This window comes from Dryas octopetala, chromosome 2, assembly GCF_963921425.1.
Source record: "Dryas octopetala chromosome 2, drDryOcto1.1, whole genome shotgun sequence".
Taxonomy (NCBI): Eukaryota; Viridiplantae; Streptophyta; class Magnoliopsida; order Rosales; family Rosaceae; genus Dryas; species Dryas octopetala.
Window position 1 is genome coordinate 23,937,124 of NC_141367.1, and position 22,856 is coordinate 23,959,979.

General features: G+C 37.3%; 6 protein-coding genes across 7 annotated transcripts; 2 read left to right on the forward strand and 4 right to left on the reverse strand.

The window, feature by feature from the left end:
- The first annotated feature begins 564 nt into the window (after positions 1–564).
- UBC32 (ubiquitin-conjugating enzyme 32) lies at positions 565–3,010 on the forward strand. Its single transcript, XM_086232423.1, has 5 exons — positions 565–789; positions 1,174–1,305; positions 1,413–1,497; positions 2,134–2,297; positions 2,415–3,010. Exons 1-5 carry the CDS (start codon positions 679–681, stop codon positions 2,829–2,831), a joined length of 909 nt encoding a protein of 302 aa, XP_086088549.1. The 5' UTR covers positions 565–678; the 3' UTR covers positions 2,832–3,010.
- Positions 3,011–3,735: 725 nt separating this feature from the next.
- LOC147294424 (PAPA-1-like family protein / zinc finger (HIT type) family protein) lies at positions 3,736–7,133 on the reverse strand. 2 transcript variants are annotated; one of them, XM_086233081.1, is made up of 7 exons: positions 6,992–7,133; positions 6,041–6,496; positions 5,070–5,694; positions 4,846–4,946; positions 4,681–4,770; positions 4,473–4,600; positions 3,736–4,334 (listed from the first exon to the last, which is right to left on the reverse strand). In XM_086233081.1, the coding sequence occupies exons 2-7, from the start codon at positions 6,413–6,415 to the stop codon at positions 4,190–4,192; spliced, it is 1,464 nt and encodes a 487-aa protein (XP_086089207.1). In that variant the 5' UTR covers positions 6,416–6,496; positions 6,992–7,133; the 3' UTR covers positions 3,736–4,189. The 2 variants fall into 2 exon arrangements, with proteins under 2 accessions (XP_086089207.1, XP_086089206.1); XM_086233080.1 differs by having other exon boundaries at positions 6,041–6,507; positions 6,992–7,125.
- A 1,627-nt stretch (positions 7,134–8,760) lies between these two features.
- Positions 8,761–9,690, reverse strand: LOC147294425 (Plant invertase/pectin methylesterase inhibitor superfamily protein). Its single transcript, XM_086234550.1, has one exon. The coding sequence runs from the start codon at positions 9,688–9,690 to the stop codon at positions 8,761–8,763; it is 930 nt and encodes a 309-aa protein (XP_086090676.1).
- A 545-nt stretch (positions 9,691–10,235) lies between these two features.
- On the reverse strand, positions 10,236–11,820 carry LOC147294426 (Adenine nucleotide alpha hydrolases-like superfamily protein). The gene is made up of 4 exons (XM_086232621.1): positions 11,415–11,820; positions 11,193–11,302; positions 10,982–11,100; positions 10,236–10,662 (listed from the first exon to the last, which is right to left on the reverse strand). Exons 1-4 carry the CDS (start codon positions 11,587–11,589, stop codon positions 10,578–10,580), a joined length of 489 nt encoding a protein of 162 aa, XP_086088747.1. The 5' UTR covers positions 11,590–11,820; the 3' UTR covers positions 10,236–10,577.
- Positions 11,821–13,591: 1,771 nt separating this feature from the next.
- On the reverse strand, positions 13,592–14,947 carry LOC147294427 (UPF0481 protein At3g47200-like). Its single transcript, XM_086234455.1, has one exon. It carries the CDS (start codon positions 14,930–14,932, stop codon positions 13,592–13,594), a length of 1,341 nt encoding a protein of 446 aa, XP_086090581.1. The 5' UTR covers positions 14,933–14,947.
- A 1,930-nt stretch (positions 14,948–16,877) lies between these two features.
- ALDH22A1 (aldehyde dehydrogenase 22A1) lies at positions 16,878–22,775 on the forward strand. Its single transcript, XM_086231985.1, has 14 exons — positions 16,878–17,364; positions 17,453–17,496; positions 17,927–18,031; positions 18,277–18,404; positions 18,709–18,831; positions 19,265–19,418; positions 19,716–19,819; positions 19,921–19,999; positions 20,344–20,439; positions 20,585–20,722; positions 21,097–21,312; positions 21,414–21,605; positions 22,152–22,295; positions 22,413–22,775. Exons 1-14 carry the CDS (start codon positions 17,253–17,255, stop codon positions 22,566–22,568), a joined length of 1,791 nt encoding a protein of 596 aa, XP_086088111.1. The 5' UTR covers positions 16,878–17,252; the 3' UTR covers positions 22,569–22,775.
- The last annotated feature ends 81 nt before the right edge of the window (positions 22,776–22,856 follow it).

The following is a 22,856-nucleotide window of genomic DNA, read 5'->3' on the forward strand; positions in this document are numbered from 1 at the left end:
GATTTATTTAATAGATTTTATTACATTTTTGTGAGAATTAGATTATGATTTTTTCTTTAAAGTTTTGCTGTGGCGGTGTTTTTCTTCAAATAGGATTTTGTTTAGTTAGATTGTTTATCCGAAACAGTACCAAATACCTAAAAATATTCTGGATAAATAATCAATAATCTTTGAAACAGATTAATATTATCCAATAAAAATTAATCAATACAGTCTGATATACCAAATGAATCAAAAGTCTTAATTGAATACCCTCTAATTTTTTAATTTAATAAGTCATTAAAAGCTGGATTGAGACACTTCTTCAAAATTTGAACGGACCAAAATTCAATCCCCATGTAGTATTAAGGCCCAGTTTTATTAATACTTGATTAATAGTGGGTCACATGACTTATTGCTTACCAACTAACCCATCGGATAATATTCTGAAAAAAACAGTCAGCTCCACAAAATCCAATGAGTAATTGACACGTAAGCAAATGACGTGGCAAACAACTAACAAATGCTCCGTTACCTAATATAAACACCGCCGGCTCTCTCTCTCCCCTCTCTGCTTCGTATTCGTAAACGTAAATTTGTAAATTCGAAGATTTGTGAACCGGACGAGTCGGTGGTGGTGGTGAATCGGGTCGGGTCGGATCAGATCAGATCAGATCAGTCGAATCGAATCGAAGGGTCATGGCGGAGGACAAGTACAACCTGAAGAACCCGGCGGTGAAGCGGATTCTACAGGAGGTCAAGGAGATGCAATCCAATCCCTCCGATGATTTCATGAGCCTTCCCCTTGAGGTTATTAATTTCCATTTATTGCATATATTTATTCATGTTGTAGTTTTTGTTTCGTTCAATTGATATCTGAATTTGAAATTGAATTGAATTTTGAGTAATACGGTTAATTTGGTACCTGTTGACAGGTTCATCATCTGTTTTACTGAGTAATATGGTCTTTTGGATTCGAGCTGAATTGGGTTTTTTTAGCTTTTGAATTTGTTTTAGTGTGTACTTCAAATTTGAAAATCTTTCCAATTTGTTTTAAAAATTATACCCTGGGCATTGTGGGCATATTTTGTTTCTTCATTTTTCGCATTTGGGCATTGAATTGGGCATATACTTTGGCCAAAATGCTAATTATCGATATATCTGTGTTGTGAGCTCATTGGCATTTGTTTTCAGGAGAATATATTTGACTGGCAATTTGCAATCAGAGGCCCTCGTGACACTGATTTTGAGGGTGGGATTTATCACGGTCGGATCCAGTTGCCTGCGGAATACCCATTCAAGCCTCCTTCATTCATGCTGTTGACGGTAATTGTTTTTTCCTTTGAAGGTTTATGGGCTATTTTGCTGGTTGAGTTAGGGTTCATTTCTTTTGTCACAGTTATGATATGCTGACCAATTTACTTCATTTTCAGCCAAATGGTCGCTTCGAAACCCAAACCAAGATTTGCTTAAGTATATCAAACCATCATCCTGAGCACTGGCAGCCATCATGGAGCGGTAAATTTCATTCTTTCTGAGACGTTGTGTATGCTAGTGGAGTATTATGCAGACAATTTCTTATGATGTTTAGATTGGGAAGCTAATTATTATGTAGCTAAGTCTGGTTTACACGTGTTCATAAGTCTTCATTACATCATGCTTGGTAGGTCACAACACATTTAACAGATATGCCGTAAACCATGGTTGGCTTTAATTGGAGTTGGAACTGGATTGTTAGTCCAATGACCACATCACTATAAGTTCATGCCCCAGCTGAATTAATTGTCTTGGCTCATGCCATTGTTTTTTATTCTTAATGTGTATTTATTCGATTATTGGCATTTTATGTAGGATTGAGAACATGGTCTTTGTGGTGATGAAAAAGGCAGCTGGAATTTGAGTTGATACACATTTATGTTTGTTTTTCTTGAATCATGTGGCATGATCTTTCTAGCCCAGACTAATGTCTGGTTCAGGAATTCTCACGGCTAGCTTTAGTGTCAGCCTAGATTTGATCACTTTTACTGTCTTTATCATTCACCTTAATCATGAAGGGCGGTTCACATACATATTGATGTCGGACAAGTTTAGCATTTAGATTAAGCCATCTTTGCATATGTTTCTCATCTTGGTAATATACTGTTCTGTTGGCAGTGCGGACTGCTTTAGTTGCACTTATTGCATTCATGCCCACCAACCCAAATGGTGCATTGGGTTCAGTAGAATACAAGAAGGAAGAAAGGCGTGCCCTGGCCCTCAAATCTCGTGAGGCAGGCCCAAAATATGGCACTCCTGAACGTCAGAAGTTAATTGATGAGGTACAATAGCTGCAGAAAGTTTCATTGCAATCAACATAATACTTCCACATTTTAGTGTTTTTTTGGTATAATGAACATTTCATGACCAACTTGCTAACATAGATGTTAATTTCGTAGATTCATGAATATATGCTAAGCAAGGCACCCCTTGTTCCTCAACTCAGCCCCTCACAGGCTTCTGAAGAGCATCAGTCAAACAGGGAAGGTGATGTTCAGAGTTCCCAAAATGCTGGAGCCACAAGCGCTGGGGGAGGGCTTCCAAAACCAGCAGCAAGTGACAGGATTGTTGAAGAAGTACAGGAAGTCCCTCCAAATGCTAACCCTCGCCCTGAAATAGCAAGGATGATGACTGAAGCTCCTTCTGGTGGAGCAAGACAGCTGCTACAAAAGCCAGAAGTGAAAGTTCAAAAACCAGCCGATGATCGCTTGTTCACATGGGCTGCAGTTGGACTTACCATTGCAATTATGGTTCTTCTACTGAAGAAGTTTTTGAAAGCTAGTGGACATGGTGCTGTTTTCATGGACGGATCTTAGATTTAGTGACGATTAGTGCTGCCTTGGTCACAGAGATGCTTTACATTATATAGTACGTTACAAGACATCTATTTAAAGTTTTTCATCTATCTTTGAAGAATCTGTATCTACTATGATCATCTTTATGTACACAACTGTAAGTAACAAGATTTAATAGCAGCTTGTTTTGCATTCGTGAACACATTGTCTTCATAAATGAATCTGGAATTTCGGTGGACAATTTCCATGTAAGAGAAATAGGTGACAGTGGTCTCCATATCAGGGAAGCTTATATTATTTGCCTGGCCACAGTGGTCTCCCTATCAGTGTGAGAATCACATTGAGGGTTCGGAATGGTCCCTCAATATAAAGACACCCTCATTCGTACTCTGAGTGGTCCCTCTATATAATGAATTTATAATATCTGTAACAAATATTCCTTTAACTGTATTACCTAGGGGTGGGTTCGGTACTGTAACCGTACCGAAACACCAATACTGAGTGTCAACCGATAGGGGCGGAGAGGGAGGTTTTGGACTCCAACACCATATCGACGATGGACGGTTAACGAGTACTTCAGTGTCGGACGGTATTCGGTTGGTATTCTGCGGTATCGGTGGATGTGGGTTGGTGGTGGTTGTGGCTGTGGGATGTTGGTGGCTGTGGTTGAGCTTACAAGTCGGAGCTCACAGGCTGTATCGGTATGTCGGTACTCTGACGGTTTGGAATTTCCAAAACCGCCACCGCCACAGAAAAAGGGTCGGCTCGGAGAAGAACCACTGCCATGGGTTCTACATACCGCATTTTCGGTTGTTTTTTGGCTCGGTGTCGGACAATTCTTGGTAATTTTCAGTTTTCGGTTTCACGGTACTATTACTATTACCTCTCACGTTGGTTTTCATTGGGAATGGGGCAATGGTGTATATGCAGTCAGAAAATTGTATAATCTGATTCATTTGATAGGGGACCAATTTGCTTCAAACATGTTACACTAGTGCCAAAATTAGCACCAGCTATAAAAATCATGTTGGTTTCCCAACTTGTACTCTACTGCTCATTACCTAGTACAACAATTCGTCCCAAGTTGTGGTTCTCCACAACTTTACTATTAACAGGAGAACACACTGGATCAAACAAGTTCGGGAGATATCTGTAAGGGCATCAAAAGAAGTAAGCAACCGACCATTCTAACTGATTGTACATACAGCATACTTTCCTATTCTAACAATATCAGTGGTTAGTAACTAGTTTCAAAGAGATGATGTACTGCTATTCCACGACCACTTGCATGACTTCGGAATGATGAATTTCCACTTTCCAGTTGCCTATATCAAACATATTAATTGGTTGAACTAAATGGTGTGCAGAATGGGATGATATCAGCAAGCAATTGGAGGCTGCCTCGTTTTGTGTATTGCCTTGTAACAATGGAGACTGCACAGGGGAAGCTTCGACTTGGAATCCCGGTACTTGTATGCATTCGTGCAATTTGGACCCGCACATGTTTCACGTGGGGGAGGATAGCTAAATAACACAAACCATCAAGCCATGAAGCATGTACAATGTGTCAATTACAAAAAGCAGAAGCAATATATAAAGATGAAAAAAATTGAAAAAAAAAAAGAAAAATTGAGGCTGGTAAGAAGAAAGCAAATGCTGTACCTGCAGGGGACTGAACTGAATATGCCCGGTAGACCAATATCATCAGAAAATGTAACGATTGTTTTATTAGGACCTATGACCAATCGGACAGTGTTTGGTGCCAGTGTGACAGCACTGGAAGCCTTCCCCTGCATAATATTATAGTTAATAATACTGCATCAGAACAATGCGAAGAACAATGAGAAATGTTTGATAGTTTCTCAAACACCTGTATCAGTTCATCCCTCTGCTGCTTCAATTTTTCTTCCCTCTTCTTCTTCTTCGAATCATGACCAAGTATCTTTCTGATTGCCTCAGCCTAAAAATTACAAAGTGAGACTTTTTCCTACATTTATCACCTGAGATAATAAACAACATTATACAAAGGCCAAACCTCAGCTTCCCTAGCTGCCTTCTCTGATTGCATTCTGCGTCTCTGTGCAGCCTCAGCTTTCTTTAATTGCTGTTCCACTTCAGAGATTTTCTCCTTCTTTCCTGTGGTTAACCAGCCAACAGAAAAACTGAAAACAAGTTTAGTAAACACATACATGAATATGAATGTGTTTGTATACAAACATAATCAGAATAATGCAATAAACACAGAGAGAAGATGCGCACTTCTAGATGGGGCAGGAGGCAATTCATATGCAAGGTCAGCAACACTTGGACCAGAACCAGTTAAAATATCTTTTCCAGACTGAAGGGCGCGATAACGTGTAGTGGGGGTTGATTCTTTCCGTCCCTCTAGAAGTAGAGTAATGGATCCCTTTTTCAGCTTCTTCCCATTAGATTCAGGTTCGTCATCAGATGTTGGTTCTTCTTCTTCTCCCAAATAGTCGTTGTCCTCGTACAATTTTTCTGGTCTGGACCTTATTCTACTATCTCTTCCCAGCCTTGGTGATTTATACTCTCCAATATCATCTCCAATATCATCTCCATGGATGCCATCATCCATTTGACTCCTCTCTGAACGAGCAACCTTAAAAGCATTTAGTCTTCCAAGGAATCGGATTTCCTCATCATCCTCATCTTCATTAAATCCTTCATCCAAGACACATCTCTTAGGAATCCGCTTGCTCTTACGAACTGGTTCATTATTCATATGAAAATTTTGCCTGGAGATTTTTCCTTTTGAAGAATACTCCTTTCTAGAACTAGAATCAATTTTCAAGAAGTCTTTCCGTTTATGTCCAAAAATTTTCCCCCCATCAGAAGAACAGAAGCAATTTTCATCTATATCATCCTGCATCAATAATGTCAATAAGAAAGCTTTCACCTATGTAGAAAAGTACAATAAAAGGAAATCCTTAAATCATAAGCATGAAAGTCACACACATACACAATGCAAAACTTCATAAACATGAAAAACCGAACAAGTCACACAAACAATTCTTTTCTAAAATGGGCGTATTTCATTCTACAGAGTACCTTGTGAAACTAAAATAGTGACCACTGGACGTGAAACTTGTAAAGGAGTTCCTTGTCATTACAGTTGTGATTACACTCAGAGAAAAAAGAAAATTCGTTGAAATCAGACAGAGTGAGACCTATTAACAATTGAAATAATTACAAGGATCAGCGTGAGGCACCTGAAGAAGTGGCTTCGGTTGGGGAGTGGAGGCATCAAAACAGCTTGAAGATTTAATGATGGAAGAGCCACCACCAAAGCCAACATCTTCTGCACACTTTTTGGTGTGGATTGTATGAGTAATACCTCCAAGCTTAAGCTTTAACTTCTTCAGCTTGTTCTCACTTCCCAGTCCATCAGAAGGAACCACTTTCTCGTTATTATTCTGATTCTTATTGAGGCTTCCTTTGCCAAAAGGATGTGCAAAGGGTGGCAAAATATTAGAGCTGTGTAAAAATGTCTGTGTATCTGAGCGAGGTTTATGTGATACACTACTCCTCTTCTTCCTCACAATGCAACCTCCGGAAGAAAGCCCAGAGCCACCAAAGCTTTCCATTAATACTAAAATAGTTGCAGTGCTTTTATGCTTCCTCAAAACTCAGAAGGGGAGGAAGATCAACACAATCCATTAACAATACTGCAGGGAGCCTGAAGATTATAAATTCATATATGGAAATGGAAAGATCAATAACAAGCATAGGAGGATATAAATGGAGAAGAGAAAATACATTTGTTAGAATTCAGCACATATATTTATCAGCATTATTAATAAAAAAAAAAAAAAAAAGTCAGCCTCCAAATGGTTCTTGAAATTTATAATATACAAATGAACTAAATGTGAGTACGAAATGAAAAAGAACCAATGCTGTACTTGCTCGTTGATTTGACTATACGTTCTTAGCAACACTTGAAATCCATTTTCCTTCGTTTCTAGGCAACCAAAAGGAAAACTAAGGCCGCATTTACGTTCACTCTTACTGTATCTTGAAACTTATGGAAAACAGAAAATATACAGTTTAGTTTCTTTTCTTGAGTTGGTATTTTAGATTTTGGGTCGAAACATTTTCCGTGGAAACAAACAGAGCATAAGAAAAGAAAATGTGGAAAGAAAAACGAAATCGAAAGCACTTACGTTGAGGAAGTCGGAGAGAACTCCGGAGCATGACGGTAGGGCGGGTAGAAGAACCCTGAGTGGCGAAAGAAGCTTCCAGAAGTAAATGTTGAGTGCGAGAAGGTAAAGCATGAAAATGGAGCTCTATTATCTGCTACATTTCCCTTGTTTTATATTTTTCTCCCTTTAGCACGATTTTTTATGCAGGAATGAACCAGTCACATGGGCTTTTCAGCAGAGCTCAAGCCCAAGTCTTAAGGCGCGGCCCGCAAAGCCCAAACAGAAAGCACAGCTGAACCACCCTCGATTAGCCACGTAACATGAAGCAATTCTATTAGGCCAGTAGTAGGGTCACCCCACTTCCCAAAACTACTTATTTGGTAGTGTAGACTCAAGAGCAGAATTATTTATTTTTTAGATTACCTATTAAAGACCATCTTTGTAAAAAATCAACTCAATCGAAAATCATTTGGTTATATAACTGTTATCGAATAAATGAACAGTTTGTATTTAAAGAGTGGCTTCTTGACTAAACCGTTCATTTATTCAATAATAGTTAAATAACTAAATGATTTTTGATTGAGTTTATTTTTTAAAGGAATTATCTTTAATAGGTGATTTAAAAAATGAATAATTTCGATCCTCATTATGCACTGCCTAACAAGTAGTTTTAGAGGGTGGAGGTGACCCAAGTACTACCCATTCTATTATTTCTCTCTCTTATTATCTTATTTTTGCTTGAGTGTTTTTTTTTTTTTTGTAAGAAAAAAATAGAACAATACTCTTTCTTATCCAAAAATATTGTGCGCATTATAACTTTGTAATACCACGCAACATGCAAATATGATATTATATATAAATTCAAATTATAACATGTGTATAATTAAAAATAATAATAATATTTTTGTATGTGACAATAATACTATGAGTTAATTATACTTACATCGCCTGAGGTTTATCGTCTTTTCACATACACCCCCTGGGGTTTCAACAATTACACATACACCCTTTGAGATTTCAAAATTGTTACATATAACTCCTATAGTGAAACGAAAAATGATAAGAAATTATGCAAAAAGGCATGCTAAGGGGTTAAATAGCCTAATAAGATTACTCAAGGTGTAAGGTCCAACCTCAATACAAATATTTTCTTTTTTGTTTATTTATTTTTTTTCTCTTGTAAGGGGTTATATGCAATATTTTTGAAACCTCAGAGGGTGTATGTGTAATTTTTGAAACCTCAAAGAGTGTATGTGAAAAGACGATAAATCTCAAGAGATGTAAGTGTAATTAATTCATAATACTATGGCTGTGTGACAAATTATACACGTGCTATAATTTCAAAAGATGAGTAATACCATCATTACCATGTGAGCATACACGTGGTCTTACTTACTGTCATATTTCTTAAAAGTTCAAATTTATATTTGGATTAGATTAACACAAAAATTGAATAGTTCTAAATTCTCAACAAACAATTTATAATAATAATAATTTCAAATTCCAAATCCTGCAACTCGAAAAATATACAAATTTGCATCGCATTCTTCATACCAAACCAAGTAATATATGCACAAGTCATGCCCATAACCAAGCTTTCTCAAGTAATAACAGCAAATCATACATGCTAATTGCTAAATATGGTACAAAATTAATTAAGCTTCTTTAATTTATTCCTACATCTACTCTTGTCAATTTCCCATGTGATGTTTCCCTTCTCCAAATCAAAAGAGAAGAGCACAAAGCAAAATGTTAGGACCTGAAGAGGACACATATCATCATCATCATCATCACCACTTTATCAAGGAAGCAATGGCAAGGCAATTGCTGGTCATCTTATGAAGCTTGTCGCTATAATCACTGAGTGGAGATTTCGCTCCTCCAAACCCGTCCTCACATGTCACAGCATCAGTCACCACCCCACTAAGCATGCTGTTAATGGTGCCAATGTCGCGGCTTGGGATCGAATCCATTGCGCTCTGGAGGCCATCCAAGGCATCACTGTACATGGCCTTGCAGTCAATTATAGCAGCAGTTGTTCGGCGAGCAATGCTAGGCCCCATGGCAAGTTTTGAGGCTGCGGCTAGAGACAACTTGGCATGTATCGTGCAAGCCTTTATCACCATCTCAAAGATGGTTACAAGGTCGATCTTGCTCTTGTCTGGTGGCAGGTAAGGGGTGATGGATGAAAGGCAGAGATCAGGGTAGTCAGTGGTTTTGCATAATTGTTTGATGGCTGGATCAACTGGGGATGATGATGGGGTTGAATTGGGCAGCGTAGACTGCGTAAAGAGGTTGCTGCGAGGGCTTTTGGGCATATCCGAAGGACGACGACGAGGATGGAAGGATGATGTTGATGGTGTTGAAGGAGAATTGCTGGTAGGGGGTGAAGAAGGGGTTGTGGTTGGAGTTGGCGTTGAAGGAGACAGAGATGGAGGAAAGAACCGACGTACCTGTGGAGAGAGCAGGGGTGATGGAGTGGAGACTGGTTGAGGTGAGATTTGGGTTGGCTGCCGCTGGGGAGGTGAAGGACTAGGCTGTGGCCTATTAAGGGGCATAACCGGCGGCCAGTTTGGACGAGAATTTGGTGCTGGAGAGGGAATTATTAGGTACCTCAAGAATACATTTCGCGGCTTGCATTCGACTTGTGCAGAGTTGTAGCAAAAGATCAGAAACAAGATTAAAATGATGAAAGGTATTTGGGTATGGTTTGGCTCCATTGTTTTGCAGGGTGGGAGAGACTAAAGAGAAGAAAATGAAGGAATGGGGGGTTGTGTGAGAAGATTTATGTTGGGAGTTGGTTTGGTTGGTCATTCATGCAATACTAGCCGCTGAGTTTTGCTGAATAAGGCCTTGATTTGAGGGTTTTTGGCTATATATAGTATGAACTGCTTCTTCTTCAAGTAGTCATTATTTGTATTCACCATTGGCTTTAAAATAAGAGGACTAGAATTCAATCTCCTATAATGGGTGGATGGTTTTTCTCTCATATTCTTTCTCCCACCACCTCTGTATATATTGTCTCAGTTATGGTATTCCTCATAAAGGGTCATTAAGAACACCTACGTGTGCCATTGAATTGGTGCTGGTGAGTGGCTGATATGCTAAATGATCTAGCTTAAGCTCTTAAACCAAATGAAAGCAGGGAAAATTCTCAAATGGAGAGAAGAAATTAATATTCAAGGTAAGCATACAGCAAACGAAAGTACACGTGATGGTTCAGTGTTACAATTTGTAAATTTTTGTAGTAGAGCAAAATTCAATATCATTGATGATAGCTCATGCCTTCTTTGTATTATCAAATCCAAAGGTAAGTTGTATACAATTTGACAAGCCCTTGAATTCTGGGAATAAAATCATCACGGGCTACAAGTTGAATTCACACAATATACAGTAGCACATACATAGATGAACATTATCCAGCTTCAACACACAGTAGTAACAAACATAGTTGAAAACATAATTTTAACTACATCTTATTCAGACCAAAGAAGAGAAAAACTATATCTTATGCAAACTAAAAGCCTGGCATGAAAGGAAGCAATTCAACCAGAGGCAGCATTGCACTTATTTATCAAGCAGGGTTTAGGAACAAAGGATTTAGCTCTCATTCGCCTGCATTATTCTTCACAACAGTAACTGGACAGGAAGCATTATTTACAACGTAGTTGCTGACACTGCCCATAATAACCCTGCAAAACAACAAACACATCCACATCCAATCAAAATGCCAAAAGAAAACATAGTCAACAAAAGGGGGCCTTAGTTATTATTTTACTTCCACCTTCGGGCCATATATTCCTATAAAAATCATTTCAGGATGGCAAACTACTACATGAATCAATCAACACAAAATGACATCCATGGAACAAAAGCATCAACCAATTAACTTTACTACACGTACACTAAAATCCCAAAAACGTACAAACACAAAACACAAGCTCAAAGTCATGAATCAAGCAACGAATTCATATGAAGCCCGCTGAAAACATGTTGTATATAAATTTGTACCTCTTGAGCTGGCCAAGCCCTCTGTTCCCAATAACGATGGAGCTCAAGGGAATCTTCTCAATGGCCTCAATGATCTTCTCTCGGGCATCGCCCCAGTAGATCTTTGCGACCACCGTAATCTGCTCCCAACTCACAAGGTCAGGCACACCTCTTATCAAAAAATTATTCTATATCCGAAAAAAAAAAACAGAATGAAAAATTAATAACCAACCTCTTTCTGCCTAGCCGCAGTGTTGGCGATGTCCACGGTTTCAGGGTCAGGCGTAATTCCATACTTCTTCATAATGTGAGGGTCCGAGAACTCGACTATAGGAATCAGAGCTGCAAAAATGGGTAAATTTACCCAAAATTAAAAATTAAAATTTACCCAGAAAAAAAAAATGAAGTTTCAAAATTGACCCAGAAAATCTTGACCATTGAAAATTTAACATACGGGAACCGGCGACTCCCCAGAGCTGCATCTCGCCCTGCTCGTAGTTCTCTGAAGGGCGTACGATAACCAGGATAAGGTAATCCCCCTTCCGGATAACGTTATCCACCGTCCATTTCAGCGCTGCCTTGCTGCAAGCTGAGAAATCCACCGCCACTCCCACTCTTCTTTCTCCCATCTCTCTCTCTCTCTCTGTGTTTGCGGGCTTTGATCGATCGATGGATCTGAATGATAATCAGAAAAAACAGAGCAAGTTCAGAAGCTGGGAAAGAAAAGCTCTTTTCTTTATGCAATTATTTGAGCTGGGTGCATATAAAGTGTGAGCTCTCTCAGTGGTTGAGATTTTTGTTAGCTTATGTGAGCCGTTGGATGGTTATGTGCGTGGGATCTTGAAGCTTGTGATGAGCTTGACGGTGAGTGTTTGGGTAGTGGTATTTTGGTCTTGAATTGTGCGCATAGGATACGACCGAATAAGGACAGTTGAATACACTCTCGGGTGTTGGATCCAAAATGGTAAAATGCAGGTTTTTAATAGCATTATTTATTAAAAAAAAACCTTTATTTAATTAAAACGACATGTCGTATCCTTTTCTCACATTCCCACCCTTTACAAAGATGATCTATAGTTCCTTCTTAAGTTTGAGATTAATTAACTGAAGTCAATATACAACTTAGGGTAAATTACAATTTAATACCTCAACTTTACCTCGGATTTCAAGTTAGTACATGAAGTTTAAAAAGTTGTAATTTTATGCCTCAACTTTCATTTTGTTTCAAGTTAATACCTCTGTTAGTCTGGCCGTAAAAAAATGCCGTTATCTGATGACGTGGCACATCACTAAAATGCTTCATTTCAATTTAGTACCTCAACTTTACCATATTTTTCAAGTTCATACCTCAAGTTAAAAAACTTGCAAATAAATAAATGTTTTCTAGTTTTTATCTCAACTTCACCCCAGTTTTTTACCCATCAAATCTCTACCAAAATTATCAATCTTATACTCATTTTGAAGCTTTGAATCTCCTCTTTACAACCATATAAAAATCATGCAAAAAAGAGTTATGAAACCCAAGATAATTGGTTACAAAGTAGGCTACCCGAAAGTGCCAAATTTTCCAAACAAATTGACAATTTCGGGTAGTACGTCTAATTTGTGAATATTTCTTTCGCGTTTCATAGCTCCTTTTTGAATTATTTCTATATGATTATAAAGAGGAGATTCATAGCTTCAAAATGAGTATAAAATTGTTGATTTTGGTGAAGATTTGATGGGTCAAAAGTTGGGATGAAGTTGAGATAAAAACTGGAAAACATTTATTTATTTGCAAGTTTTTTAACTTGAGCTATAAACTTGAAAAACATGGTAACGTTGAGGTACTAAATTGAAATGAAGTCTTTTAGTGGTGTGCCACGTCATCAGATAACAACATTTTTGACGGCCAGACTAACGGAGGTATTAACTTGAAACAAAATGAAAGTCAAGGCATGAAATTGCAACTTTTTGAACTTCAAGTATTAACTTGAAATCTAAGATAAAGTTTGAGGTATTAAATTGTAATTTACCCTACAACTTAATTAAAACTTTCCAGACTAAGAAATTAAAGGTTTAATATGTGTACCATATTCATGGATGACATCTCTTCCATGAGTGAGATTTACATGTGATATGCATATGCTTGGATCTCTCCAAAAATGAAATCGATCTACATACACAAATATATTTTATTTATGAGATATATGATGAGTAAATATGATACATTTTGCATCATTTAGGCTATGTTGCGAAGCATTATCATACAAAGAAGTTGCAAAGCATTGCGAACATTCAAATGCTCAACGCTCTCTTAATGCACTTGGCTTTGCTCCTCGTCATTCTACTCCGCATCGCATCCCAACTTTATCGATTAATTTTGTATTGCTTCTTATACTATATATTTAGGCTAATTGGAAAAAGTAAATCTTTTCTTTATATGGAGAAAAGGAGATTCAAAATTGAGACTTTTTCCTGAAGTGGAGAAAAATAGTACAAGAATAATTACTAGTTAATTAGAAAATAACAAACTCGAAAATGGTAATTGTCATACCATCATTATTTATTACTTGTAAATGTAAGTTGTAACACTCATATTATGTATGGTTTCATCACATGTTTAGAGAGCAGTACTACTGCTTGTTGTTCCTAAACATGGTGGAGAGCGAAGGAGAGAATGGAAAAGAAAGCTCCAACAAACGTGAGAAGAAGAACGAAAACCGCAACAACAAACACCACAACCGACGGAGGGTTGTGGATCCGGTACTTGTCCTTCAAGCTCTGCCGCCGTCCATGCCAACTTTTTCCTCTGTACTCGCTCACCTCTTCAAAAAGCCTCAAATAATAGAAATTCTTCACTTCAATCTCCTCGCAGAGCTTCTTGAACACTTGGAAAACCTCCTTGTCCCTCTCCTCGTCGTGGGTGAGAATTCCTTTTCGTCGAAGCAACTTCACATCTTTCTCGGAGCTGACGAGGCAGCCCATGAGGTAGGCATAAGATGTGATGTGCTGTACAGCCTGCACTGTATCATCAATGTGCCGCTGCTCAAGTACAATAAGGTTCCTGAGAAGTGTTTCTGTGCATTGATGGAGTTCGAAAGGTGGGATTTTGAAAACACCATGAACAAACTTGATGTCCAAGAAACTCTGGCTTGAAGCCCTCTTGAACTTAATCCCAGCTCGTTTAAGCTTTTTTGCACAATCCAAGTTTTTGGGGTCTTGACCCTCTTTCGGTCGCTGTTTTGGATGTGTTGGGATTATACAGTGCCTGATTAGATCAAGTAAATGATACCCTTCTTGGTTAAACTTGTCTCTGATAACTTGCTCATATTCTGGCCCTATCAAATTTTTGAAGAAACGTGAAGCGAGCTCATTGAGGGTCTGATTGCATTGTCTTGGAAGTGGTACTAAATGAAACAACCTTTGAAGAACAAAGAAGGGAATTTGGTTTTCGAGTAATACCATGTTGCACCTGCAATCGAAAAGCATCCCGGGCTTGCTGAATATAGGGTCAGTCCGGGACCTAAGGCTCTTGTACATATACTTGAGAAATAGCTCAATGATGAAGCAACCATCAATTAACATCAACTGCACAAAGTGATCACTAGAGAGATTAATCTCTTCGTCGTAGCATTTTCGGGCTTTGTGTTCCAACTCTCTAAGAGCTTTCACCAAGATGTCCAGGCTTGCTTCTAGATTCGGTTTTCGATTGAGGAGTGCATAGCAATAGCGCCACTTATCATCTTCTGCAAGTTTAGTGGCTTCCTTTCCATGGTGCAAAGGGCCAATGGAGGCATGACCAGGGATGTATCCCTTTTCGTGACCCTCAAGAAGTTTCTTGGGGACCCTGAAGATGCAGACTGATACTGAAATGTTTTCCATCTTTTCTTTGATGGAGGATACAAGTTCATCATGTTCAGGAATGATTTCAAGGGAGACATGGTCTCTGGTTCTCTGTGACTCTCTCTCTGATCTGTAACTGCTTTCCATATATCTTTCAATGGGAAGTTGTGGTTTGTTCTATGCAAAAAAACCTCAATTTGATTATTGGGACTTGCCAATAGAACCTGCAATTAATTGCAGGAAGTGTTTGTCAGATAAGATTGAGAAGCAGGAAGACAAAAAGGATCTGAAATTGAACTACAATTGAAGTTTTAGTCAATCTGATAAGAGTTCAAACTCTCTATCTGTTTCTCCTCTGCCTTCTCAGCTTACAAAATGCAAGTAAAATTTGAAAATGATTTGGAAATGAAATACAACATAAGCATGACAAAATGTTTATTCAAGAAATTCAGTGAATAATTTGAAAAGCTAAAGTCAAGAAAGACCTCTTTGCTTGAATATAACTGAGTGGCCTCTGACCTGCAGGCAGAATAAGCAGATGTTAATTACCATCCTGATTTCAAAAGTGAGTTTAAGTGCTAAATACAACAAAAATTCATTTTCTTTAGGCCAGTTAAAATTATTACATAGAGAAAATACTAAAGGAGCTGGTGTACCTTGCTATATGTGCAGCTTTGAATTACCCAAATAATCAGCAGATCAAAGTAACTGAGGTGCTTAAATGGGTTGCTCAGTCAGCAATACCATCAACAAGAACACATGCATGAATTTGCATTGTTGTCACAACATAGTTTAATGATCATTTCACGGGAACTAAGAAGCTATTCATAGCAGGAAACTATGAAGCTATTTATAGTTTGATACCATCCCAAAACTTTCACAACTAAAAAGAATAATTGGGGGGAACCCAAATCTGGGTGAAATTTGTCCGTACAGTACTGATAGTGATAGGAATCAATGTTAACTTGGGGAGTTTGGCCAACAGACCAAAATTATCTTGCAAGAAATAAAAGGAACTGAGAAGACAGTGTTCCCTCAGAAAAAGAATTTTGGGGACACCAATAGAAAACTAGAAAAGCATAGATTTGTCCAAAGTAAAGCTGAATTAATTGCTTAAAAGTGAATTTAAGTATTAGTAATAGTAGATTCACTTTGGCTTTAAATATGAACACACCAATATTGGGTCTGTACATTGACACTTTGTTGGCTGTAAGAATATGATAAAGCCTCAAGAACCCCTATGGCGGTGATGCATGTGTTTTAGAATTCCGGCTTTACAATCGTATTACATCTCTCATATTTGCCTTTATTTTATTTGTTGTTCTTCACTTGTCTCTTATATTTTAAAATCTCAGAGTTAAAACCTAACATGCAGCCTCTACAAAGCCTACTCTACACTCTAGGAGGAGAAATATCTTTCAAATAGATGAAAATACCCTTCAAATCGGGGAAGAACTTTATTATGAATTAAAAAGAATTTCTTATAAATTAAAAGAACTTTATTATGAATTAAAATTTTTTTATTATAAATTATTATGAATTAAAATAATTTTTTTATAAATTTTAAAACCCCTCAGTCTCTACTAAAAATTATTTTTCTAAAGAACCTAAGTCTAATTATTTTTAAAATTAATTCAAACTTGTCCACATTATAAGCAAGTAATTCCTTGCAGTTGAACGTTTTCATTATTGTTAGTGAGTGAGAATAATATTTATATGTTTTGGGACTTTACAATAATATTTGGAATTTCTTACCAAAAAAATAAGGTTAAAGTTCACTTTTAATTCTTGTAGTTTGGATCAAATTTTACTTTAATTTATATAATTTTAATTGTTCTGATTTTAGTCATATAGTTTACAAATTATGACAATTTTATGATACGTTAACATTTTTATTAATTAAATTGTCAAATTCTTTACATTTTTGATGATATAATTTACAAATTATTATGATTTTGATTATGTATTTTATAAAAGTAAATAATTTAATAACAAATATAATGAATTAATATACGAAAATATTAACGTGTCATCGTTTTGTAAAGTACACGATACGTAACAAATGCTCAAACACTTTTTCTCAGGAAAATGAGAAAGAAAAACTACCCCTCCTCGTCTCGAGTCTCGAGTCTTCACTTTAATTTACAACCTCATCTGACAGGTCACAAGATGAAGATGCCATCGTAACTGCTAATATTTTCTCGGCGAAGAAAGAGGAGGACCCCAATAAAGAAGTAAAGCCGATTCAAAGCCAACTCCGAGAATCTGTTTTCGTTGCTTTTGTTTTTTCTGTTTTCATTTTGTTTCTCCTTCGAAAACGAAACTGTACCTATCACTCTTTTCTCGAGCATTGTCTTTGGACTCTGAAAGACTCTGATGTGCTAGAGTTCAGTCCCCGAAACCCTAGGGGTTGAAGCAGAAGAGAAGAAGAGGCTTTTGATTTGTTTTGTTGTTCTGCTTCAAAACGATGGCGTTCTGGTGGCCTCTCATCGTCCTCGGTTTCGCTTACGCCATTTGTAGGTTCCTCTTGATGCTCATTCCTCCCAATGTGCCTTCGATCGAAGTCGACGCTTCTGATGGTACCACTCTCTCTCTCTCACTCGCATTATACACACACATTCGTTTGAATGAGTGATTAACTGGTCCGTGTGGTTAAATCAATGGCAGTGTTGGATGATGGGAATCAGACGCAGGAGAACAGTTTCATATATGTGAGCTTCTCAAAGCTTTTGATTGTATTTTTTTTTTATCAGATTTGTCATTTATGCAAGTATCTCTTTCCAATTCTTGATCGTAGTTAATTTTCTTTGCATTTTTCCATGTTAAATTCCTAGCAGTTAAAACTCAGCTAATCAATACTGGAATGTGAAAATGCGTGTGATTGAGTGTACGGATTGGTTAATATTTCAGATTACTTAAATTGCTTATGTATGCTAAAATCAGTGGGATTCTTGTTTTGAAAGAGAAAAGAAATGAAAATTAAAGGTGTGAGAGAAAATCAAGAAGGTTACATAATGATGTATTGGCTATTTCAAATTTGTTTCACTTTGTGCTACATGTTTCTTGGAAGTTTGTGGGTCGCGTAGTTGTATGGATGTGAAGCATCCAATTCGTTACCTCTCATTGGTGTTTACTGTGCAGATACCTCCAAGGGGAAGGACGCTGCAATCGGAGAAGAAGGTTCAGTGCTATGAACCTGCGACCATGAAATACTTGGGGTTTTTTCCTGCATTGACACCTGATGAGGTTAATCCTGTTATGTTTGTTTGGACTTGGAGATTGGTGAATTGAATATGTAGGAAGCTGTAATGTGTTACTGTACTCCTCTAAATGGATAGGGTTTTTGTTCCATTTGGTGTTAAGGGGATGAACTTGATTCTGTGCCATAGTGTCTGATTTCACATTTACACACACACACTTCAGATGATAAAGGTGATGGAAGTAAGAATATCACAATTATTGGGAAATTCGCTGTGTAAATGTATTCTCAGGTCAAGGAGCGCGTAGCACAAGCAAGGAAGGCACAGAAAACATGGGCAAAGAGTAGCTTCAAGCAAAGACGTCAGTTTCTCCGGATTCTTTTGAAGTATATAATTGAACACCAAGAGCTTATATGTGAGTAAGTACTCTATTCATATTCTCTCTTTTTCTCTCTCTGCATGTACGTGTGCTGTGTGCATGCTAATGCAGATCTGTTTTTCATCCTTACTCTTTTCTAAAGCGTTATGTAGGCATGTTCAAATCAGTGATTATTTTTTTTTTGGGTGGGGGGTGGATTTATTTTTTATATACTGTGTAAACAGATATATATTTTTTGGTAATCTGTTGACATGGATGCCACATGTATTCTTTTTTTCTTTTCTTGTGTTAGACTGTTTCTTAGAGATTAGTTTGTGTACTTACTCATATATCACTTTGATTAGAATATCTTCACGGGATACGGGGAAGACGATGGTAGATGCCTCTCTAGGGGAGATAATGACAACATGTGAGAAGATCACTTGGCTTCTTTCAGAGGGTGAGCGGTGGCTAAAGCCTGAATACCGGTATTTCCTTCTGCCTATTACATTTTCTATATCTTATATATCTCTACTAGTTGCTGTGGTAGATATCTTGTTGTCCATCATGGTTTGGTTCAATTGCACAGTCAATGATAGATATTTTATGATGTTGGCACTTTATCTGCTTTTGCCAACCTGAATGATATATCTTGGTGGTAGTGTACATTTTAATATTGGCATTGCTCGGGCTCCTCTAGTTTATTCATTCAAGACATGGGCCTTATCACTAAATCAGTTTTACCATTTCCTATCCAAGTTTTGTTTTCTGTTTTAAACAAAGAGAGTCATTATCTTTCCTTCCTTTTATACATATATATATTTATATTTATTTTATGGTTTCTAGACTACTTAGGTTCACTCCCAATGACCACATGTATGTACTGTATTGTGATTTTGTTGTTCATGACAAAATTTGCAGATGTTCTGGAAGATCAATGCTTCACAAGAGATCGAAAGTGGAATTCCACCCTCTTGGAGTTATTGGTGCCATTGTGTCATGGAATTATCCTTTTCATAATATTTTTAATCCAATGCTGGCAGCAGTTTTTTCTGGAAATAGCATCGTGATTAAGGTAGGTAATGTTGGTATACCCACATCTGTTTTCTTTAATCACTCTACGCTCATTGTATTTTCATTAGAAATGGACACCGCAAAACCCATCTCTATATTCATAATAACTTAGTTGATTCAATGTGGAGTTGTCTAACAGCCTGTATCCCTGCTGGCCACTGTTAGTTGCAGGGGATTGAGGCTATATATCATTAGAAAATTGGCTTAGAAATCAAACAATTTTTTTTTTCCTTTTTAAATATAGCTCATCTTCTAAGGATTTGTACTGAAGCTTTTTACTATATGCTTGTAATTGTAGGTTTCAGAACATGCAAGCTGGTCTGGATGTTTCTATTTTCGAATAATCCAATCAGCCCTTGCTGCTGTAGGAGCTCCTGAAAATCTAGTTGATGTCATAACAGGGTATTGGGTTATTTGTTTTTTTTTCTTTAAGGGAAGGGGAGGGGGTCTTTCTCTAGTCTTGTTTATCGATCCACCTGTAATCAATCTTCTCCCCTCATCAGGTTTGCTGAAACTGGAGAAGCGCTGGTGTCTTCTGTTGACAAGATAATATTTGTTGGATCACCTGGTGTGGGTAGGATGGTATGATCTTCTTTTGGCTAATTGAATAAATATCTTGTTTTTGTTTAATTTTTGAAACAGGCTTCTTGCTTCCAAATTTCCAACCCTTCTTGTGTATTTGATCATGCATTAGAGATCATCTTTAACTGCAATTTTGTGTATTTGATCTATTACACATTTTGTATTGAGTAGGAAATTCTGATATTTAATCTTATTAATTATTATTCTTTTAAGAGAAGCCAAGGAAACTAACTCGAGGAATTGTACCTAAGTCTTGACCTAATGTTGTTGGCTGTTGTTATAATTAGGAAACTACTGCACTCTTCTGCAATGCTTATTGTTTTTTGCTTCTGCTATTTATACAGATAATGAGAAATGCTGCTGAGATGTTAATACCGGTTACACTTGAACTTGGTGGAAAAGATGCATTTATTGTATGTGAAGATGTAGATGTGGAACATGTACGAATTTTTCCTACCTTTACTAGTGTTTTATGATGTCTACCAGGCTTGGACAATGAATTGGCAAATGACATTTTGGACCAGAGTTTTTTAAATACTTTTGAGCACTATATGTCCTAATAGGATACTATAATACTCAATTTAGGTTGCCCAAATTGCTGTGAGAGCTGTGCTTCAGTCAAGTGGGCAGAACTGTGCTGGGGCTGAGAGATTTTATGTTCACAAGGACGTTTATTCTTCATTTGTCAGTCAAGTTTCCAAGATTGTAAAATCTGTTACTGTTGTAAGTATGTCCCCTTTCAACATGCTTTATATGGAAGATGAATCTTTAGGTTGTCTCACAACTTTTTCTTTCCATGATTTCACATTAACTTCAAAATTTTCACTGTTAACAGTTGCATGCACCATATGCTCTTTTAATTACAATTACAGAAAGACCTGTGAACATAAGCTAGGTTGGGAGGGAAAAAATAATGAAAAAAATTTCCAGCTGGTTTTGTTGAAACAGTTATACAACCTATACTTGACATATGCATGCAACAAGAGCTCTGCACTTTATAATTTTGATCAATATAGAACATGCTGTTGAGATCAAGTAGCAGGTTAAGTACTTTATGTTTAGAACTCATGATTCTATTATTTGATCTTCTTTTGTAGGGCCCACCACATGCTGTAAAGTATGATATGGGAGCTATATGTTTGCAAGAACACTCTGAGAGACTTCAAAACCTTGTGAATGATGCTTTAGACAAAGGAGCAAAACTTGTTGTCCGTGGAAGCTTTGGCCATATAGGTGAAGGTGCAGTTGATCAGTTTTTCCCCCCTACTGTGATTGAAAATGTAAATCACACGATGAAGTTGATGCAAGAGGAGGTAGCCAAAGTCATATATTTTGTTCTACTCAGCATTTTCATATGTACCTTTAATCTTCAATTAGTCACATGGAGAAATGCTTGCTTTTTACATTTTTGCAGGCATTTGGACCAATCATGCCATTGATGAAATTCAGCACTGATGAAGAGGCTGTCAAGCTTGCTAATGACTCGAAATATGGTCTTGGCTGTGCTGTTTTTTCCGGCAGCCAGCGTCGTGCAAAAGAGATAGCTTCCCAGATACACTGTGGAGTTGCTGCCATCAATGATTTTGCATCAACGTACATGTGTCAGGTAATGTTTATTCAAGTGGTCGCAGTTTGATAACATGTTTTTTTCTTGGGGTTTTTCTTTTTTCTTTTTGTTTTTGGTCCTTTGGAAGCTCATCAGACCTATGGACAATAGAATGGGGAGGCAGTCCTCTCCCATCTCATAAAACCCCTCCAACCTTGGTGAAGGTGGGATTCTATCCCATCCCATCTTGTATGACAACAAGAGACTTTACCAACAATGTTTTTCTTCATTTAATAGTTGACTATGAATAGTTCAAGCTTTAAAGATAGCAGAATGCTGGTTGTCTACTTATTAAGTTAATGCTATCATTGATTATATTAGACACTTCGCGATAAAAGATGAAGTTGATATCATATAACACGAAGGATTGGTGGTTATTCATGAATTGACTTGAGAACGTGAAAGAGTTTTGTTGTCAAATAAATCAGTGATCTCTTTAGTATCCTTTTTGAAAAATCATTCATTATTATTTTCATTGGTAAAAGACTTTTATACCATGGTGACATTGTTAATCCAATGAACTAAAGATCGCTCATAAATTTCCAGTCCCTGCCATTTGGTGGTGTAAAAGACAGTGGATTTGGAAGATTTGCTGGTGTAGAAGGATTGCGAGCATGCTGTCTTGTAAAATCAGTTGTTGAGGATAGATGGTGGCCTTACATTAAAACCAAGATACCAAAGCCTATTCAGGTCAGACTTCAGAACTAAATTATATAGTCTATATAGTGTCATCACTCTCTCTTTATCTTAAATTCTGAGAAATTAAAATTACAAATCTGACTTGTTTTCTTGCTTGGCCAACCACAGTATCCTGTTGGAGAAAATGGTTTCGAGTTCCAGGAGTCACTTGTCGAAGCACTCTATGGCATGAACATATGGGACCGTCTGCGAGCATTGGTTAATGTTCTAAAGATCCTTACAGAGCAAAACTCTCCTGCTAGCGGTAAGAGAAGAGATGACTAGCAGGATGCATGAGGATTGGAACATTTTCATGGGTTTACAGCACGGTCATGGCTATTGTGGAGCATCAACCTAATTGCTTCCCTTTTTTTGTCTCCTTTTTCGTTTTAGTTACAGAATCTGGATGCACCTTAACCCTAGGAATGTCATGTTAAATCCTTTGAAAAATTCTGTATCTTATATAGAAAAACAGAATATTTTATTTTAGCAGACCAATGTGTATTTGTCCGCCCTTTCTCTCATTTGCCACACAAAAAAAAAAAAAAAAAAAAAAAACGGAAAAGAAAATGG

Coding starts and splice junctions, on each gene's coding strand:
- LOC147294426 (XM_086232621.1), bottom strand. CDS start 11,589: ATGGGAGAAAGAAGAGTGGGAGTGGCGGTGGATTTCTCAGCTTGCAGC. Junction 11,303..11,414: donor CTGGGGAGTCGCCGGTTCCC/GTATGTTAAATT, acceptor CCATTTTTGCAG/CTCTGATTCCTATAGTCGAG. Junction 11,101..11,192: donor CTGCGGCTAGGCAGAAAGAG/GTTGGTTATTAA, acceptor AGTTGGGAGCAG/ATTACGGTGGTCGCAAAGAT.
- UBC32 (XM_086232423.1), top strand. CDS start 679: ATGGCGGAGGACAAGTACAACCTGAAGAACCCGGCGGTGAAGCGGATT. Junction 1,498..2,133: donor CTGGCAGCCATCATGGAGCG/GTAAATTTCATT, acceptor TTCTGTTGGCAG/TGCGGACTGCTTTAGTTGCA. Junction 2,298..2,414: donor GTCAGAAGTTAATTGATGAG/GTACAATAGCTG, acceptor TTAATTTCGTAG/ATTCATGAATATATGCTAAG.
- ALDH22A1 (XM_086231985.1), top strand. CDS start 17,253: ATGGCGTTCTGGTGGCCTCTCATCGTCCTCGGTTTCGCTTACGCCATT. Junction 19,419..19,715: donor GAAATAGCATCGTGATTAAG/GTAGGTAATGTT, acceptor TTGTAATTGTAG/GTTTCAGAACATGCAAGCTG. Junction 20,000..20,343: donor CACCTGGTGTGGGTAGGATG/GTATGATCTTCT, acceptor CTATTTATACAG/ATAATGAGAAATGCTGCTGA.
- LOC147294425 (XM_086234550.1), bottom strand. CDS start 9,690: ATGGAGCCAAACCATACCCAAATACCTTTCATCATTTTAATCTTGTTT.
- LOC147294424 (XM_086233081.1), bottom strand. CDS start 6,415: ATGGAAAGCTTTGGTGGCTCTGGGCTTTCTTCCGGAGGTTGCATTGTG. Junction 4,771..4,845: donor AGGCAGCTAGGGAAGCTGAG/GTTTGGCCTTTG, acceptor TGTAATTTTTAG/GCTGAGGCAATCAGAAAGAT. Junction 4,601..4,680: donor AGAGGGATGAACTGATACAG/GTGTTTGAGAAA, acceptor AATATTATGCAG/GGGAAGGCTTCCAGTGCTGT.
- LOC147294427 (XM_086234455.1), bottom strand. CDS start 14,932: ATGGAAAGCAGTTACAGATCAGAGAGAGAGTCACAGAGAACCAGAGAC.